Source organism: Schistocerca cancellata, chromosome 3 (assembly GCF_023864275.1).
Source record: "Schistocerca cancellata isolate TAMUIC-IGC-003103 chromosome 3, iqSchCanc2.1, whole genome shotgun sequence".
In the NCBI taxonomy this organism is placed as follows: domain Eukaryota; kingdom Metazoa; phylum Arthropoda; class Insecta; order Orthoptera; family Acrididae; genus Schistocerca; species Schistocerca cancellata.
In genome coordinates, this window is record NC_064628.1 from 31555556 (window position 1) to 31577627 (window position 22072).

General features: G+C 39.9%; 1 protein-coding gene across 1 annotated transcript in view; it reads left to right on the forward strand.

The window, feature by feature from the left end:
• Positions 1-22072, forward strand: part of LOC126176834 (tuftelin-interacting protein 11) — a 148717-nt gene that overhangs the window by 71479 nt on the left and 55166 nt on the right. The window contains exons 6-8 of the mRNA XM_049924021.1: positions 9492-9702; positions 10211-10400; positions 17298-17507. Of these exons, the coding sequence (XP_049779978.1) occupies positions 9492-9702; positions 10211-10400; positions 17298-17507 (611 nt within the window). The remainder of the gene's footprint in view (positions 1-9491; positions 9703-10210; positions 10401-17297; positions 17508-22072) is intronic.

A 22072-nucleotide genomic window follows, 5' to 3' on the forward strand; every position in this document is an offset into this window, starting at 1 on the left:
CAGGGCTCAGTAGTAGTCTACATCAATGCTCGATGATCACTTTGGCTTAGCTTACGCTCATACTGGCTATACTGCACAGTGCTCCTTGCTGGATGGCTGCAGTGTTTTCACTGCGGAGTTGGTAGCCACCTCCTGCGCTCTTGAGCGTATCCGCTCCTGCACAGGTGAGTCCCTCGTCATCTGTGGTTACTCCTTAAGCAGCCTCCAAGCTCTTGACCAGTACTTCCTATGCCAGGGAATTCCAGAAAATGAACTTGCTGACAGGCTGGCCAAACAGGCTACTGGTATACTGCCTCTGGAGATTGACACACTGAAACTTGATCTCTGATTGGCCTTATGCCATAAATTTTTCGGCATCTGGGATACCAAATGGCACACTAAATGCGCTAAATAAATTACATGCTATAAAGGAGACAGTGTAGAGGTCATCCATGTGAGCCACTCCAGGGACTCTATTGTTCTTTGCCGACTCACTGTTATCTCTTCCATCGTGAGGATCCATCCCATTGTCGATGCAGTTCTCGATTGGCAGTAGCCCACATCATTTTGGACTGTCCCAGTGTAGCCTCCACAAGATGGAGGTGCTAGGTGACAGTGCCTCAGTGGTTGATCTACTTTTATGTTTTATTCGAGAGGTTTTTTTTTATCATTCAGTCTAAGGGTGTGTGTGTGTGGCCTTCTCTCCCAGGCCTTCACCCTCTCTCCATTTTAACAATTCAGTCATTTTTTGCTGTTTGTTCGCCTTGGTGTTCATCTTTTCCTTATCTGTGTGTTGAGATTTTAGTGTGTTGCAGAGTGACTGGCTCGTTCTTTTTGATTCTTATAGTCAGTCAGCCCAGGCCATCAGCTATACTGCCTTAATACCTTTTAACGCTTGTTTTCCCCCTTTTAAAATATGTTTTCCCCTTTTGGTTTGCTTCTTTTGTTTTACTCTTTCAGTGTGGTTCCCAGTTAGTTTTACACCTTTTTTACTTTCGCAGATTCATTTGAGGAATGATTTTAATCTGAGACCTGTTTGAATGAGGAAAAAGGAACTGATGACCCTGCAGTTTAGACCCTTTACTCTCCAAACCAAATAACCAACCAACTACAATGCCATTGTCCCCGTTTGTGATGGTACTCCGACCTGTGACATCTCCTACAATGAACCCTCAGGGTCGCTTGACTAAACCTGCCCCCCTTGATGATTGGAGGCTCTCTCCTTGCTACTCCCCCCCACACTTACTTTGGGATCGTTGGCATTCCGCCCACCAGGGATATTGTTCCCCACTTCCCAGCCAGAGACAAATTACCTTCCTCCAGCTTCTCTCGCCAGGAACGGGTCACTCGGGACACTTCCTTCCAAGGCTTCTTCTGGTCTACAACCAGACATCAGCCAGTGGCTGATAGAACCACAGGCTGCTCATGGCAGGGCTTCACTGTTGTCATCATTACCTGAAACTGATTCATAGAAGCCCTTTCGGTCATCCAAATCCTCTAAGAAGAGGAAAAAGTCCTCAAAGAAGAAGAAGATTTTTGTGGCTCCCACAGACTTTGCCTGTTTCACTCCTGTGGCCGAGGTGGAGATTCTGGCAGCCCCTGAGGCCCTGGATCACTTCACAGAATGGAATCCTTAACCTATGGGTGCTGATGCCTTAACTCCTCAGCCAGTGGCGGCCGGTGACCCTAGGGCATAATCTGTCTCCTTGGGTCCCTCGTGGTCTTATGGTACATCAACAACATTATTCTCCAGTGGAATCATAGTGATGTTTTCCAACACCTGGCTGAGCTACGTCTTTTAAGCACTTCCCCTGCCATCTGCATTGCCTTTCAGGAGACTTGGCTTCCAGCATCGCAGACCCCACCTCTTCGTGGATACCGTGGGTGTTACAAGAATTGTGCTACCTCTGACAGGGTGTCGGGTGGTGTTTCCACACATGTTCTGTACACACTATATAGTGAACTTATGCCTCTTAATACACCTTTGGGGGCTGTGACTGTTCAGGTAAGAGCATTTCAGGATATTACCATCTGTAATGTTTACCTTCCTTGTGTGCTGTTGACTTTTGCCTCTACTATTGCTCCTCTAGTGTAGGTATCGCTGAATGACGACTGCAAGACGCCATATAAAAGATGCAGTTATGGTCCCTCACCCATGGCTTTTGTCTTTCAGCCATCAAGACTTGTGTCATGCATTTCTGTCAATGTCGTACCGTTCATCCACAACCAGAACTTACCTCATGACCAACTACTCAGTGTGGTAGAGAGCTGTTGCTTTTTAGGACTGGTCTTTGATGCTTGGTTGACATGGATTCCCCCATCTTCGCCAGCTTAAGTGAAAGTTCTGGCTGCAACTTAATACACATCGCTTCCTGAGTAACACCAGCTGAGATGCAGATCACACTACCATTCTGCAGCTTTCCAAAGCCCTGATACAGTCGTGTTTTGATTATTGGAGTCTGGCATATGTTTCGCCATCACCATCAGCATTGTGGTTACTGGATCCAGTACACCACTGTGGGGTTTAACTTGTGCTTTCAAACTAGCCCTGTGAACGGTTGGGGTCCCTCCATTGCAGGCCAAGCATCAACAACAGCTTGTCAAGTATGCTACACACGTTTGCAGCTCCCCTCAGCATCCAAACTACAGTCATCTCTTTCCAAACACAGAAATCCATCTCCTACAGTGGCTCAGAGCAGGGATTACTGGATGCAATCTGCATCCAGTCCCTCCTCTCTGAAATCCAGTTGTTCCTGTACCATCTCTCCTCTGGTTCCACTCATGTACACCTCCTTGGTACATCCTTCATCTTGACTTCTCACAAGGTCTGAAAGACTGTTCAGACTGAGGCTTTCCGCCACCAATTTTTCTCCATCCTTGGTACATCCCGGGGTACAGAAGTTAGTCTATACTGATGGCCTGATGGTTGCTGGTCACGTAGGCTTTAATGAGTATCCATGTGGGGCATACTAAACACTGCTCTTTACTGAATGGCTGTAGTGTTTTCAATGCAGAGGTGGCAGCCATCTCTTATGTTCGTGAACATATCTGTTCCTGCACCAGTGAGTCATTTCTCATCTGCAGTGACTCCTTGAGCAGTTTGCAAGCTCTAAACCAATGTTATCTTTGCTATACCTTGGTGATGGCTACCCAGGATTTCTCTGTATGCCCTTGAACAATGTGGATGCTCGGTGACCTTCGTCTGAACCCCAGACCATTGTTATCCCGGGGAATGAACTCACTGATAGCTTAGCCAAACTGGCTACCAGTAAGCCTACTCTTTGAGTTTTGCAAACAGACCTCCAGTCAGTATTAGGCTGTCAAGTTTTAGTAATCTGGAATGAGGACTGGTGCACTCTTGACTTCACCAAACAAACTATGGATGATAAAGAAGACTACGAACCTGTGGAGGTCCTCCATGCTGCTTCTCACAAGGGCTCTACTGTCCTTTGCCGGCTCTGGATCGGCTATACCTGGCTGACTTGGGGTCATCTCCTTGGTCGTGAGGACCCACCCCATTTTTGTTGTGGTTACCATTTGACAGAGGTCCACATTTTGCTGGACTGTTGCAACCTAGCCAACCTGCGATGGGCTCTCAATCTTCCTGACTCACTACACTGGTATTAGGAGACAATGCTTCAGCAACTGACTTAGTTTTACATTTTATTCGTGAAATGGGCTTTTACCGCTCTCTTTAAAGGAAGACTGCTTAACCTTATTGGCCCATTAAGGAGTTGGCTGAACACACTGTTGCCTCCTCTGCCCAGACTGGGCTGTGGCTGAGTGGGTCAACTCTGGCCCTCACGTTACCTGCTCATTTACTCCCCCCCTTACATCCTCTCCTGTGGTGTGTTCGACTTATGTTTCTCTTTGCTTTTCGTGCCCTGTTTTCCCTTATCAAGCCATCGTTGACCTTAGGTGGACCTTGCGTTTTCTTCTCCGAGGTTTACACGGTAGGCCATTTCTAATGTACAGTCGTGTAGACCTGTCTGTTCAAGGAAACGGGGACTGATGACCTTGTAGTTTGGTCCCTTTATTTATCCAACCAACCAGCTCAAAACGAGCTTGAATCTCTAACTGAAAGATGTGTGCTGCTTATATATTTTAAGTATTTTAGTATATTATTGGATACCAGGTTGCTTTATAATTTTTTTACACTGATAATACTACGTCCCATGGTGTTTTTGTATAACAAATTTCGATAAATGGGCTTGAATCTTGTGCCTTAAATATCAGTGCAGCTTATGTCATACGTATTTTAATGTGTGTAACAGTTCTATTATGTAGTGTTATACACTGTTATGTGTGACATACATATTTCTACTAATAAATTTTAGGTAACTGATGTATCTTATTTTATTTATAATGGAATATGCAGTGTTGTAACTTCTCATGTTAGATGTCTCATACTATACTGCTATCTGGTGACAATAACTGTGACTTAAGGTCCAAATGACTTGCAGCAGTTAGTTTGCCTGTTTCCTTCAGGAGGACAACTTCAACTGGTTGCCATGTCATGCAGGATGGCATGTTATATTCCTTATGTTTATTACCTCAGAAAAAGTAAGATCAGCATACACATGGGTTTCTGCACCCTTTTTGTGTACTCTGTGAGAGTACTCTATACAGAGTCTAATACACTGAAGTGCTAAAGAAACTGATATAGGCATGTGTATTCAAATACAGAGATACGTAAACAGGCAGAATAAGGCGCTGTGATCAGAAATGCCTGTATAAGATTGGTTACTGCTGCTACGGTGGCAGATTATCAAGATTTGGGTTTGAATGTGGTGTTACAGTTGGTGCATGAGCGATGGGACACACCAACTCCAAGGTAGCAATGAAGTGGGGATTTTTCCATTTGACCATTCCATGAGTGTACCGTGAATATCAGGAATCCAATAAAATATCAAACCTCCGAAATTGCTGTGGCAGGAAAAAGATCCTCTAAGAACAGGACCGACAATGACTAAAGGGAATGGTTCAATGTGACAGAAGTGCAACCCTTCCGCAAATTGCTGGAGATTTCAATGCTGGGCCATCAGCGAGTGTCAGCGTGTGAACCATTCAAAAAAACGTCATCGATATAAGCTTGTGGGGCAGAAGGCCCACTCGTGTACCCTTTATAACTGCATGACACAAAGCTTTACGCCTCGCCTGGGCCCATCAGTACCAACACTGTACTATTGATGACTGGAAACATGTTGCCTGGTCGGACGAGTCCCATTTCAAATTGTATTGAGTGGATGGACATGTAAGGGTACGGAGACAACCTCATGAATCAATGGACTCTGCATGTCAGCAGGGGACTGTTCAAGGTGGTGGAGGCTCTCTAATGGTGTGGGGCATTTACAGTTGGAATGATGTGGGACCCCTGATACGTCTAGATACGACTCTCACAGGTGACACATATGTAAGCATCCTGTCTGATCATCTGCATCCATTCATATCCATTGAGCATCCCAACAGCCTTGAACAATTCCAGTGGGACAGTGCAATGCCGCACACATCTAGAATTGCTACAGAGTGGCCCCAGGAACACTCTTCTGAGTTTAAACACTTCCACTGCCACCAAACTCCCCAGACATGAACGTTATTGAGCATATCTGGGATGCCTTGCAATGTGCTGTTCAGAAGTACTCTTACTGATTTATGGACAGCCCTGCAGGATTCATGGTGTCAGTTCCCTCTAGCCCTACTTCAGATATTAATCAAGTGCATGCCACATTGTGTTGTGGCACCCTGCGTGCTCACAGGGGCCCTATACGATATTAGGCAGGTGCACCAGTTTCTTCGGCTCTTCAGTTTATGTTGCAAGTTCTGGGATTATGGGAAGATAATGTACATGCAGCACAATTGTGTAATGTTGATAACGACTTTGGATCAATTCGGTAAATTATTATATTTTTTGTGTGTTGAACACAAACATGCAATTAGTTACTCAACAGCAGTGATATTATTGTATAGGTTGAATATTCTACTTAATTATATAACAACACTTTTGGTTCGGATAAGATGTATTGACCTGTATTTTGTTGTAAACATTGTCACATTTGAAGGTGGCCGTTGAAGTGGCAAAAATTAGTTATCTGTGTAGCAAAACTTGCAATCTAGGCAATAAGTTGTTCTGAAAGGATACTAGACTCTCGTGATAGATTTAATATAATCTCTTTCTTCTTCAGCTAAACCATTTAATCCTATTCAAACTGCTACATTTAGAAAGTGATAATTAAAAGCACTCACAGCTTGTGAATTATCGGTCATAACATTGTCAGTTACTTTAATTGTTGTGGTAACTTATATACTGACTGGCTGTTCTGTCTCCCATTTAACAATATTTCACATACTTTTGATCGTACTATCCACATTATTAATTTGTTACAATATACATTCTTCTTGACATATTAATGACTTCCCTTAAAATATTACTGTATTTTTTGTTGTATGCAAGTAATGTCTGATCTTGACTTATGCTGACCTTTACCTAAATTTGCCTCTTCTTCTTACATGAGATTTTAAATCCCCTAGTTATCCATGGCTTGCTTTTTTTAAGGCTTATGGATAACCCTTTAGGAAAGCAGTTTTCAAATATTGACACAAATTTATTATGGAATAAATTGAATTGACATTAGCATCTGTTTCTACATACACTTAGTCTCGTACCACCTCTTTCAACTTTCTCGTAAAACATTGTATCCTATTCTTAGTATAAAGCCCCACTGCTTTGCATGAACCTGTATCAGGGCTGTAAGTTGCTATATTGTTTATTTTTGTTAATTTGCACCAATCCAATAACAGTTGGATACAAATCAGTTGTTTCAGCTTAAGCACCCCATTATAAAAATGTTATCAGTCAGTGTCTTACTGTCTTGCTACACACGAGTTGACAGAGTGACTGCTGAAATTAGATTGCAACACACAAATAAAGATTCTAGTTCATTTTTCCTGTTCATATCTTTTAAGAAGTCTTCATTGAAATCTCCAAGTTATTGACTGTTTCTTCTTGCCTGACACGTATTTCATCTTCTTGGCTGACACACAGTTTAATAATGCATCTACATTTCTTATAAGTAGCTGAAAGTTTCCTTCAGAGGATCTGTAGTATTTTACAATTACCAGAGAAGCATTCTGTAGTAACAACTCTCAAGCACATCCCTCTAGGTTCTGATCTGCACAAAAACGTTTTGTTTCTATATAATGCTGACTTTATGTCCATCTTTTACATACATTACAACTCCTTTTTCCATGTTGACTACATATACACAAATGATGCAAATCTGAAATCCCTTACATTTAACTTCTCCATTGGTGTGGTTACAAGATGTTCAGAGAGGTGCAGAATATCTATTACCTCAGAATTTTCCACATCTGCTAGGCATACAAGAAGCTCATCTTTCTTGATTTCCAACACCCTAATGTACTGATGAAACATTAAATTTAGTTTCCTGGGAACTCTTGCATTCATTGTGGGTCTGTTGTGCTTTAATGTCTTTCAGTACTGTCTGTCTGTAACCGACTCAAACCTAAAAAAAATGTGCCCCTTTGGCTCCGATAATAACAGGAATTTTGCGTTGTGTGCTTGTGGCCACCCTTGCACTTTCTGCAAGATGCTCAGATAATCTATCCTCCCCCTCCATTATTTATGTATCCCCATCTCCCAATTGCAGCAACAGTAATGGGATGGATATGAGACAATCCACTCAGTTCTCTGCTGATACAGTTGACAGCCACAGCCATTGCACTTGTAAAACCTCCACAAACCCCACATGAGTGTCTGCTGTTGCTGTTCCTGTCTTCCTTCAGGTCACCTTTAATGCTATATTGTAAGTAGCCAGCCAGGCTGTCTCCTGCTCTTGCTATGAGTACCTGATCCTCTCCATCAAAATCTCTGTCACCTGGCTAAACTTGGCAGTAGGTTTCACAGTGATTGTGACCTGTTATTCTACACCGAGGTTTTCCGTAGCATTCGGCCTACACCACTTTGTGACAACTGCATAGTAGCAGAAATCTTTTTCTTTGTACTTGACTTTTCTACAAACCTAGGCTTAAAGTTCTTCCTATGACTCTGCTTCACTCTACTTTGGTTGAGGCTCTTCAATTTCAGGTGACAAGTCAGACTGATTGTTAACCATTTGAAGTATAATGTCTGAGGTTTTCTCCTTTTGCCTGTTAATTGTTACCTTTTACCAGCTCCCTTTGTCTCTTTCCTCATTCAGCCTATTTAATTCAAAATACACCATTTTCAGTTATACATGAAGGTCAAAAACCTTTCTCCCCTGCTCCATGAATCTCTTGTCTCAACTACATAACCTACATCTTTGCGGGAGAGGCTTATCTGACACTTTACTGGCTTTCCAGTGAAACCTCATCTCACAGTCCAGACATGTTTCTCCTGTACTAACTAACCAATGGCAGCATTCACATTTATCACACCTGTCCCGAGCTTTACAGTAAACTAAAAAGTACTACCACATGTTTAAACTGTAATAAAGTAATAATTAGTGACAACTTATCTTTGGTGAGATGAACAGCTAATTTATAGGTGGCAGGATTGGTGATAGATACAGATCTCCTCCCAATTTTAAATAAAATGTTAGAGACATTTTGTACATAGCCATGTATGACCTATTTTGCATTGCAAACTACTCGAATTTCATGCTGTGGATTACTTAATTTTGGAATATGCAATAGCTATGATCATTATTAAAAAACTAGCAGTTCACCACAAGCTGATGAATGACACTATAAAGTGCAAAAGAATAATTTTTCTTTACTGAATAGTTTCTTTAAAATCATGTGAGATAGACTGGCACTATTGCATCTTCTCTCTCTCTCTCTCTCTCTCTCTCTCTCTCTCTGTGTGTGTGTGTGTGTGTGTGTGTGTGTGTGTGTGTGTGTGTGTGTCAAACTCTAGTCAGCACACAGACTACTGGCTTTCTGTGTATTCTCACACTTGGGAGTGGCTGTCTCAGTTTCCTATACACTGATTTTCTTGTTCCATACTCTAATCAGAGACTACTGACTTATCAAAATATTGGTCGTGTTGGCATAACCTGTTAATATGATCATTCACAGATTCACTAGCTGTAACTTAGAAGTTCTGGTGGTGAGTAGGCTTCACCTGTTCTACACCTCTCTTACCATATGGTGGCCACATGCAGTGGAATCCTGTCACCACTACTACTGCTCCCTTCCCTACCACACTAAACCTACTTTTGTTCTGACCAACTGAAACAGAAAAAAAGGCCCCATAAACGAGACACATTTTAGTTACTTATGCTCCTACCTGACCACAGTTAAAGGATGAGACATGTTTCTTTATTTGAAACAATCGTGTAACATTTTTTATGTTGTAAAATCAATGCACGCGTGTGCACGCGCACACAACACACACACACGTTTTTTTTAAATTTTTTTTTTTATAAAGTTTATTTAGTCGTAATAGCAGCTCCAGTCCAGTCTGTCTGAAGCAAAGAGAGATTGTCTCAACTTTTTTTTTTTTTTTTTAATAGGTGCATATGGACCAGAGAAAGGGAAGAACCAACAGCAATCTATTGAGGTTGTTGATTCGGAAGAGGAAGAAGAAAGAGAGTTTGGGGAGAAGCTCTCACAGTGGAGGCGGAAGGACGCTGGGAGCAAGAAGCGTATCCGCTATGTCTACAAAAGTGTGGACGATGTATTGGAGCAGGGTAAGACCCAGCCCTCGATCAGGAAGGATTACAGGTCAGCACTTGTTATCGCTCGTAAGGAGAACTGTAAACTCACAGATAATTCTTGTTTGGGCCACAGCATGTGCATATTCTTCCGCATTGCTTGTGGTGATTAATGTGACGATTAGGCTGTAATAACAGAATTTACAGCACATTATATTTGCTAATGTTATGACACCAAGTTCATGTTCTCACCTGTTTTCTATCCTTGTATTTGGGATGGGCTTTTTTGTTTATTTGATTATTGGCTTTTTCAGTAAGAATGAAATTCTAAGAGGTGACAGAGTTTGTATTTGTAACAATGTTGTTGCAATTCTTGGTCGCTTTTCCTCCAGAAAACATTTTCACTCAATGAAATATATAACATTATTATGATTAGTTACAGAAAGAATTCAGTTTTTTACTTTATTTCTTTCTTTCAACATTTTTTAATGGTAGTGCTACATAGTTCTGGTTATATTTTCTAGCAGTTTGTGTTCACTTGTGCAATTTGTACTTATAACAATATTTTTCTCTTACAGTCAATTCAGCAAGGTGAAAGTGATCGATATGACCGGACCACAGCAGAGGGTGCTAACAGGCTACCATGCAATTGCCGGTCAGCAGAGGCCATCAGAAGAACTGGAGGTACGAAAAGACAAGGCATTTACAAATTTTGCTTTGCCTGAGCTCCAACACAACCTCAATTTGCTGTTGGATATGTGTGAACAGGTAAGTTGAAGAACTTTCCTTCTTTGTTGCTTGGTTTGCTCAAAAGGAAATATGAAAACTGAACTTATTATTTACCTTCTGACAGGTAAGACAACCAGCAAAGAAAGTATAATCTGAATACTATCTGATAGGCATATTACAGAGCCACAAGACAAGGGAGCCATAACTGGTAGAATCACATTTGAAATTCAAGTTGCAGATTCTGAGTCAGCTTTCTTACAGTTTCCCAAATCACTCTAGGTGTATTTGAGGAAATGTGATTAACAAAGACTAATCTATTTGCTTTGAAAACTTCCTCTATTGTGACTTTGTACAGGATGACTGATTTTATGTTTCTTGAGAGAATTGTAGTTCTAACAGAAAAATAAAAGAGAATGAAATTTGCAAACTATATAAAGCATTTGCAAGCAGAAGTGATGACAGTAATTCATTGTGACATTTCTGGTTATTTTTCTCTTCTAAAGTGCTAATTGTTGCCTTTAATAATTTTCCGTAATTATATCATATCTTTTCTCTATGATCATCCAATAATTCACTTTTGGTTCAAATCCTAAATTCCCCAGCTGTCTTTCTCACTGTTTTTTGTGAATATCTTCAAGTTATAAAACAGTGGCTGACAGCTACTGGTCTAATCTGTTTCATAGCAGTTAAGTTTTTCTTGCTATTCATTAAAATAATGGTAAGTAGTTGAAAAAGTTTGAATTTCACACTGTCGCTTGCAAGTTCATGCACATTAGCTGTAGGTCAGTTTTTCTACAACATCCATTATGAGCATCACTTTGAAAATCAGGGTAGAATACTTTCCTTTCATGGGTGGACTGTTTAAAGAATGTGATTGTTGTCACAAACAGTATAACCCCACTTTTAGGTTCCCGGAATTAACGGTATCCCACCATTTACAATATCTTTTATCATTCCAGTCAAGTTTCAAATATTCAGTGTTAATTCACACACATTAACATATTTACAATTTTCTAATGCATCACTGTTTTACAATTTTTCAGCAATTTATGCTTTATGGGACAGTTTCCTTGGAGAAAAAAAACAGAAGTAATTGACAAAAAATGCACTGGCATGGCATTGGCCTTTAAGAAGTGTTTACAAATGTTACGTGATTATGTTTCTTGACACCAGGGTGCTCTACTCAGCAGATCTAGATCAGTAAAGTCTGAACAATTCCTGCTTTGTCTCCGGCTACCACTCTGCTTGGCATGGTTGCTGATAGGAGTAGCTTGAACCTTCCATCAATTATGTATTTTTTCATGCTTAGCATGACATGTTTCGAGAATTTGTTCTCATTATCAAGTGTAAATATTTATGTAAGTATTTTTGTGATGTTTCACAAAGAAGCAGTGTGAGTGATGGTTTGCATGTGTGTATGGTTTCCTATGTAATGGAAGAGGCACAGTACACCTTGTGACTTAAAAAAGATGACTGCAGTGCAAGAGATGCAAGACAACACACACACAGACATCACACAACATACATAAATATTTGCATTTGGCAGTGAGAATAAATTCTCAAAATGTGTTGCGCTAAATTTGAAAATGTACATAACTGGAGCAGTGTTTCATTATTTAAATAATGAAGGACACAGTTGCAGGCTTTCCAGAAACATTGGTTATGGTAACTGAAACTAAATCAATCCTTTCTACATCCCAGACAATTACCAGTTTCAGTTCCATCAGCAACTAACCATAGTAAAAAATTTGGATAATTGTTTTTTTTTTTTTTTTATAATAGACAAGTCCATGGTGAATATTTTGATGCCTATTACATGCATGTATCATATACAAACTATGAAAATACAAAGGGGGGAGGGGGAGATCCTGTATCTAAGTTTTGCCACTTTAAAAGTTATTTCCCACGTTTTACTTTTTTCTTTTTTTGAAGTCCCATCAAAAATGCAAAACCAGGTGTTTCTTGTAAGATTAAACAACTCATAGGTTCTTACTCATTTAAGAAACATGGAATGGAATTGAAATAAACTGTAAGACCTAGCATATTGAAAAACATGTAAATGTTGTGTGCTAATGGTTGGAAAACAGGAATTTATGACACTGTAAAAAATTTTTAAAATTGCATAAACTGTAGTTAATGTACCATGTGAGATGGTTGATTAATGCTTCTGGCATCTGGTGACTTCAGGTATTCATTGTTTCATTGCTTTCAGCTTCTAGTTCTCTGTGGTGTTTTCATTGAGATGCGAGCTATAATTTTCTGTAATTCTGTGATTTTCAGTTTCTTCATCTGTCTGTTGCTTTTCTTAAATACATAATGTGATCTTCATTTCCATTCGTCCATTTCATAAAACCTCTCACCCTTAAGTGCTTGCCTTTTCATTGTCCAGGTTCACTGTACCCAATTGTTGATGCATTTTCCAATTTCTGAAATCCAATTATTAATTCCATGCACCTTTATTTTATTCAAGAATCTGATACCTCACACTAATTGGAACCTGGAAGCTCGTTTCTTCAGACCATCTCCCACCAACTTTCGTATTTCACAAGATTATATGTGTATGACTATCAACATTAATATTGTATTTATTTAATGCAACAAAATTTACAGTTAGTATACAACTTGAGCCTCCCTCAAGCAATTGCCTGCTCAAGTACTTTTAATGACTCTGGGAACATGTCTTTTATAATACATGTAATAAATCAGTTGTATTGTAAAGTTACTAAATAAAATCATATATAGCCGCTTTTCTTTCTTGGCTATTTTACAAGGCTACTACTCGGTTTTCCAGCAGTGGCTGCTTTTCTAATCTTCTTATGTGCTGATAACCACAGCGTTGAGCATCCAAAAAAATAAAAATAAAAATAGAGTTTTCACAAAATACTGATTATTGTACTGGCATATTACTTGTTAAAATTATAGGAATCTTATGGGTTTGAAATTGTGAAGTTCTATTTGTATGCTAGTGCTAAACCAGACATGGCAGTAAAACCAGACATGGCAGTAATAATGTCTGTGTACAGGCATATTTGAATGCCGATGATTTTCATGTGGTTGCTTTATTTTGTTTTTACATAGTATCGTGCTCTCTCTCTCTCTTCTGATACTGCATCAAGTTCTTTGTATTACTTAGGGATCCACAGAGAAATATTCACTAAGCTATTGGCAGTGTGATACAATGAGTGTTGTGCAGTTAGTGAACCAAAAATTTCAAAGAAAATTGGTTATCTGTTTAGGGTGACTATCATTCTGGAAGATCATCAACTAGTCAAAACATTGCTGCTGTTGAGAAAGTGCATTTGTCATTGTGGACTTTGAATTGTCATGCTGACTTCGGAATCAGCTTGTTGTCAATGGAGACATATGTGCCTAAGCAGGTTTCAGTAGAATGGACATAATTCTGTGTTGACACCATATTGGTGAAGACTGCTGATGGGACATCAATGTCATTTATAGGCATTCAACCTTTTTGTTGCCCCGACAGAAGCTCTCAATGTTCAGAAGACGACAAACTGTTCAGAGCTGCACTAATAAACCAGGTGATTCACAAGGAGTACTGCAGATAAACCATTCATCATGCAGATAAAACTGTAGGGTCTCATGGATTTAGCAACTGTACCCAGACTGTACCCCATTTAATTCGGTACACCTGCCTGACTAGGTATGATGCTACACTGCTTGCTAGATCCCTGCTTTCATGATGTGGTACTTTGTTGTTCCTGGATGTTCTCAGTGAACAAAACAGCTGTAAAAGTATCTAATTTTGATAGCTGTAAGAAAATATTGCAGTGCTACTAACAACATAGCCTGGAAAAGCCTTGTAAGTTTTTATTCCGGTGTTTGCTATTCTTGAGGTGAGTGAGATGATACACAAAGTGTATACTTCGAAGAAAATCAAGTATTTAATTAATTAAAGAACTAACCTTCTTTTGCTAGACCAATGTCAAATACTTTTGAGGCAGGCATATTGAACTTAGGTACAGATGAGACATAGTTTTTACATGTTCCTTTCTCAATTAGAGGAAGGATTTTAATTTGAGAGCAGACCTGAAGAAATGAGTCTACAGCAAATGAGGAACTCTACAGTTTACTTCTTGCAAGGAGCGCGAATGGTGTGTACCTGTACTCATGTTGCACTTTAGTTTTGTCTTTTCAGAATTTTCATTACTCCTTCCTGTGTTGTTACCGTGTGCATTCATCTTCAAGTATTTTTGTGGCTCTTTCATTTTACAATTAATCATTGCTTTTAGATTGTACATATTTTAATCCTTTCTCCTTCCCATCATGCTTGTTTTATATTTTGTCACTTGATCCTGAGTTCCATTTCAGCACCTCTGTATTTGTCCTATACTAATTACCATGAAGACATAGGTCTTGGGCAAGCTGCCTATTACTGCACAATTGTTTATATTCTGCGTGCAATATATACAGCAAAACCATGAACATTATGCAGTCTCTTGACTGAATTATAATTTATTTCATAACTCTGTTTTCTGTAATTATGGAAAATGTGTTCCCAAATGTGAGTGAGCACTGATCCATTGCATATGTTTTTGAACTTGGCTGCTAAATGTGAGGCAGGAACTGAAAGGTGTGTTTTAAAGACTTGATGATTATGAGGGGGGATGGTGATGATGCTGGTGCTTATGGTGTTGGAGATGCATTAACAAATTTCAGTGTGAGATAATCTTGTGTTTCCTTACTGCATACGTCAAGCATAAATAAGTTTAATTAAAAAAGGAAAACATTATTCATGAAATAAGCAGTAGTAATACAGATGAAAGAAATAAACAAACACAGAGATTGCTGTCTTTTATCCTATAAATACTATGTATAATTATGAGTCTAATTACTTGCCAGTAGTGTTCTTCAGGAGACAAAATTCTTGTAGCTGCCGATAGACACATGTATGAGTACCAATGGTCTTTGTCTCCTGTTATCCTAACAACAGGTAGATCCCTCTAATCTTCTGATATGAGGTACCTGCCATGCCATTCTGACTATCTCCAATCCTGCCCTCTTTCCTCCTTGGAAAAGAAACTAATAGTTCAGAAAGCTATGAGAATTTTTTGGTACATTTCTATGTTTCTGTCAGCACTACTAAAAAAAGACTTCCCCTCCTGAAGAAAAGTACTCGGTAATCATTCTTCTCATAATTTTACAGTTTTTCAAGTGAATTTACATTTTGTTAAGAATAGTTCATTTCATATGAATTTTTGAGCTTTGTGATTCAATAACAGTGAAGTATTATTAGGGACTGGAAAAATTTGCATTTTGCCATAAATGCGAAATAGATGCAAATTCTGCCTCATAAGGCGAAAATGAGAAAGTACTTAATAGATGCTGTTTTATAGCGAATTGTATCCAGATGGGCTATTTATCAGAGATAATTTGAAATAGTTTTATTTTCTATGTACAATATTGAAAATTTAAGTAATTATTGGTGAAGCCCAATTTGGAAAGATAATGTGGGGAAAAAAAAGTGTACGAAAGCAATGATGTATCAATGCACCATGCCAGTTGTGTATGGTTGAATGGTGTGTTTTAAGATACATGTCACAAAATTCTATGTAGTACTCAGCTGTGGGACCTAGCATTTTACGAGAAAGAAACATGACGTTTGTTTGTTAGATAAAGCTCAAAATATAATATAATGCAGACAGTTTTAATGTGGCAAATAAGTGAAGCGACTCATCCGGGTCCATCACAGATTAGGATTACGGCCTTTACAACACCTAAAGAGGTTGGTGATCCCTGTGACAATGTTTCAGTTCTGCTGTAGGCTGCTGCTCAGTGAAATGGAGGTGGGGTTTGTTTCCCTGCACAGCTCCTTCCCCTGTGGCAGTCAAAATTCTGTCTGTTTATGCTCATGGCCACCTGCAACAACAGCCTATATCGCCTGCCTTCTGTGTTATAGCGTTGGGGGGGCTGTAATATTTCATTATGGTGCCAAAATTCTTCCCCTAACGTTAAAATCGAGTGCCATAAGTTCTGTTCAGCTTCTATGCTAAGTGCTTTGTCAGTTCTATCTGTAGCGTTGTTAATCATGGGTTGTAGGGCTATGAATGCCCACAAAAGGTCGAAATTAGTGGTCTGCAGATATTTCAATCTTCAAATTGGGCAGGAAAAGAACAAATAATGCCCAGAAACACCATATATTAGAGACATGTTTACTTAACTGGTGGGGAAAATGCTGCTGCTTTTCAACAGAACAACCATTTTTGAAAGCTTAAATACAGCCAAACGAAGAAAACAAAGGCCATTGTGGAGGAAAAAGGTGTTAAAGTTTCTGCAAAAGCAAACATTCCAGTCAGATAGTTCCCAATCAGCACTTTTGCTAACAGTCAGTTTCAAAGAAATGATAATTTGTGTCTTAACATATGTAGTGCCACCTTTTAAATTTGTGTGTCTGATCATTTACAAAGAAAATAGATGCAAATTTTGACAAAAATAGATGCTAATTGAGCAAAAAATAGATGTGAATTGTGCCAGAAATAGATGCTATGTTTTTCGGTCCCTAAGTATTATAAGTGTGTAGTATAGAATAGAAGAGGATAGCAATTCTCTGTTGTAGTCACGTGAGAGTCCTCTGACCTCAGACTCATAGCTTTAAATGTGTTATTCCAATAGAGAAATCATATGATTCTAATTATGCAGTTTATATTGCGTGGATAATTTTCTTTATGTTATGTGGATATCATTTTCTATGTTTATTTATGGCTTTTCTTTTGTTGTGTATCACTACTTTGTAAACTAAACAGAACTTTCTTCTGTAGTGTAGTTGATATGATCTGCTCGATGGCAAACTGCAACTGAAGAGGAGGCCGATACACACATTATTTTCCTACAGATAGCTTAACAAGACTTTGCTAATAAGCTTCCATAGTTTTATGAGCTCTAGAAACTGATAGTATGTGTTTTCTTCCCAACATGCAGGACATAATCCAGAATGATCGTCGATTGCGTTACACAAAAGATCAACTGGTTGTTATGACTCAGGAGAAAGATAGACTTAAATCGAAAGTAAAAGATCAGGAGCAGCAAATAGAAAAACTACAAGCCCTTTTGACAATGATTGATGATGCTTTTAAGGATGGGAACAGTTTGACCCTTGATAAAGCAGCAGCATGCTTCAGAGAGGTGCAGGTTAGTATATTAGATTTAAGTTAACAACACTTTGGAAAGTTGAGAGTCTATTGTTTGTGCAGTGTCTCCAGCATGGATTAGTTTGTCACTATGTACATTTAGTGAACACATTAACACAAATTTTTCTTTTTATTCTTATGTATTTGTTTTTACGTAGGGTTCTATTTACACAGCCATATGTGATAGAAGCTGACAAAAACACCGAAGTTTATGCGATCTTCAGTTTCCAAATCAGAGATGTGGATACTGGTGCATTTGTGTTGCAATAAACTGTTGTAACTATCATTCTTAAAACAATTGCAATTTGTCATACTTTCCTTTATTGATGGGCTCCATAGTTTTGAAACAGTGGACGTCATAAGACTTTCTGGCAATGGAGTTTAATGTTTAGCTTAGCTGCTGCCACCCTTAGTAATGTAATATAACCAATACTGTGTGTAGCATTCTAGAGCCATTACATGAGGATTAGGAAATCTTCTGCAGCCAAGATACCAAGCAATCTTGGCTGCAGAAAATTTCCTGTATACCATGACAGATAACTCCGTGCAACATGTGCAACCTATACATTATGCAGAGGATTATCATGTAGGTTTTTTGTTTAAAATGGGTGATGAAATAAAGCTAGGTCCATCACTTATGGTACTCTTGATTCCCCACTTAAATGATACAGCAAAGCATTTCTTATATCTGTCTGTAATTTCTATAAAGAAGCCCAGAACGAAGCACAATCCATATGGTACAGTGCCAGCATTACATGAGTAGTTGGAGCTTGTTCCCCTTACCCTTCCCCTCTCTGCCACACTACTTTCCCCATAACAGTTCAGAGACTATTAAATCTAATGGTATAGAACTACAGAAACATTTGCAGTCTGCGTCTCTCACTGGATTGTGCACAGGCATTTTTATATATTTTGGTTAATCTCTGCTATAGTTTGATTTCATGATGGGACGTACTGATTGTTCTGAAGAAAATTAATTTTTAATTTATGTGGTGTCTAACATTTTGTTTAACAGCTAGAAAAATTAATAGCTTTACAAACGGCCTCTGTAAGATGCCCATACAGAAGTATATGGCTATACAGAAAAGCTTGTGTGAACATCCAGCTGATGTCTTATTTTTTCAAGTGGCATACAGAATCCATAGTGATATATGGGAGTGTACAAAGTTCATAAGTTTGTTCTCTGAAAGTTTGAGAACTCTTTATATAGTTCATGCATTTGCTACCAGAAGCGTTGTCAGTGTTCATCCGAGAATTTCAGGTGCTACTTGCAAACATTCTGGGTGACACAGCAGATGTCTAGATGGTAGACGATTTCATCCCAACATATCTTCACTTACCCACTCAGAATCCATAAAATATGCAGTTCCTCAAATTATTCAGTTGATGTTATGAAGATGAGCACAGACAAGCATTCATGATGGGCTCTAAAAAAAGAAGTAATTGGCATTTAAATTCAGTGAGCCCATACAATTTGCATCTGCTCATCATGCAAAACACATTCTCTTTATATGTCTCATGTTTCACAATTGCATGAGGGTTTTTTGCACCCTAGATCATACTGTTATGATGATTAACCTGAAATATTACCTCGTCACAGGATATTACGAGTCAGCAACTTCACCATCTCATAGTAGTTTGTCAATTTCGTTGTGCAAGGTAGTGTGTTCTGACTTGTCTGCTGGTGACAGTTTATGGACAAGCTCAAATCAAACAATGGAAAATCCAGGATGGAATGTAACAATATTAGGGAAGGAAGTTGCTACTCACCATACAGTGGAGATGCTGAGTCGCGAAACGCACAACAAAAAAATTCACACAATTATAGCTTTCGGCCATTAAGGCCTTTGTCAGCCAAAGACACACACACACACACACACACACACACACACACACACACACACACACACACACACTCACGCAAACGCAACTTGCACACACGTCTGCTGTCTCAGACAACTGAAACCACACTGCGAGCAGTAGCACAGTGCATGATGGGAGTGGCGACTGGGTGGGGGTAAGGAGGAGGCTGGGGCAGGGAGGGGGAGGGATAGTATGGTGGGGTGGCGGGCAGTGAAGTTCTGCAGTTTAGATGGACAGCAGGAGAGAAGGTGGGGAGGGGGGAGTTACGTAGTGGAAAGGAGAGAAATAAAAAGAAATTAAAAGACTGTGTGTGGTGGTGAAATGACGGCTTAGTGCTGGAATGGGAACAGGGAGGTGTGTGGATGGGTGAGGACAGTGACTAACGAAGGTTGAGGCCAGGAGGGTTACGGGAACGTAGGATGTATTGCAAGGAAAGTAAACAATTCAGAAAAGCTGGTGTTGGTGGGAAGGATCCATATGGCACAAGCTGTGATGCTGTCATTGAGATGAGGGATATCATGTTTGGCAGCGTGTTCAGCAACAGGACGGTCTACTTGTTTTTTGGCCACAGTTTGTCGGCGGCCATTCGTGTGGACAGACAGCTTGTTGGTTGTCATGCCTACATAGAATACAGCACAATGGTTGCAACTTAGCTTGTAAATCGCTACTGGTTTCACAGGTAGCCTCTTTTTGTTGTGCCTATTGCGACTCAACATCTCCGCTTTATGGGCAAGCTGCTGTTTGTACAACTTGCAGGACAGACCTATTTGTTGAATACACCTTACAGTATGTCGTGATACTGTTAATTTACCACTAGTGTTGTTGATATGGTGGTGATACAGGTTTGCTTGGGGGACACTCCAGCTTCACATCACTTACAAACAGTCTCTCTTCCCTGCCACCCAGCTTGAACTGACTTGTGACTGCAGATCTTTCGATGGATTTGCAGGTCCTCAACCAGGATACTCACTGGAGATGGAATTTTAGTGGCCTCACATGTGCGTACATGTCGTGAGAGCATCTTCACCTATACCCGTTTTTTCCCTTTGCTCTGGCCCCACACGTTCCTCATGTACACCTTGTCATTCACCACCATTGGTGCCACATTTGTGATCCCATTAGGAGTGCAGGCTTCCCTTTGGTGGCCAAGAATAGTGTATCCCCCCACTGCGTCCCACTTAACCCTCAGATCGCTGGGGTCAACACACACTGACATTAGATCATTGAAGGACCAGAGGTTGCTCAGTGGGGTGTTGATCTTGAACACAATCAACTTGGGAGGGGTCGTTTTGGCACTTCGTAGCAAGCTGTGTAAGCTCAGAAAAATGGTTGAATAGATTCTGAATGCTTATCACCATCATGGTCCTCTTGTTTGGGATTAGCCACAGGAACGACATAAATGTACCTTCAACCATAAACACAAAATGATTACCATCTTAGGTGCACTGTTGTGGGCCAAGATAATCAATAAATAATTTGTTAATGGGTGGAACTCGTGTGTGAACTGCAAGAGGGTCCTTCTGTTATTGATGTTGGGTTTCCCTCACTTATGCTCCTCATACCTAACCACTAACTTCTGGAATTCAGCTTTCATGCCCTTCAGTGTTATGTGCTCATTAATTTTCATCTGTATCTTATGGACACCCAAGTGCTCGCCACACAATGATTGGTGAAAATATCTGAAAACAGCCAGACCAAGCCCCTGGCTAGGCAGATTATCACTTTTCCATTATGTCTAATGCATAACAGAGTGAGTATCCCTTCCTCCATTGAATACTTGTTCACTGGATGCCTCTCTGTAAATTCTTTTTATATGGCAGTTAATTCCTCAGCTTTTTCTTGCTCTTGCTCAAGATCACAGAAGAATACAGGGATTTTGTTCAGTACAGCAGCGGCCACTTGGCAACAGGGCACCTTTGCAGCACCTGCAGGTAACAATGCCTCTGGCTCATCTTCTGCTCCCCCTTCCAACTTCCTGACAGAACATGTGGCTTAGTGTGTCAGCCATTTGCTTCTCTCACTCTTTGGTATGCACAATGTCAAAATGGAAGGCTGAGATTTACATTGCCCACCATGCTATTCTCCCCATTTTGCATGGGTGGACCAAGACCCAATTCCTATGATCCAGCTAAAACACTGAATAGTGCAGTTGGGGAGACCGCTGCCTGATAACTTTGTCCTTTAATCATTCGTTCACACTCTTACATAGCTCTTTTTTTTTTTAAAGGGGGCGAGAGCCGACAGGGTGCCCGCCACACTCGATCATGGTTGTTCATCCTAATCTGATACTTTACCTTATTCATCCTTGCTAACCTGTTGGTTAAGACATCTGGAAACTGATACAGCAATCCAAGCAATTGCTTTGCTTGAGGTTCCGGCAAGTGCCCAACATCAAACCCTGACCCTTCATCTTGCACATGACACATTAAATAAACTTTGATGCCTACAAAATGTAACCCTTTTGACAAGGCAAAATTTAAAATAGTACTCCTTGCCGGCATAATCAACTACATACTGAGAACACATCAAGAAATCACAACCCAGTAACATTTTCAGAGTCAGGTGCTCAACCGCTAAAAATCTTCATGGCCACGTGAACTTCGCAATTCTATTTTTGATGCAAACCTGGCCGATGACCTCTAAGGTGTTGCTCTAAATGGATCAGCAATCCTCCTGAACCTACTGTAGATGTGGCAGACTGCA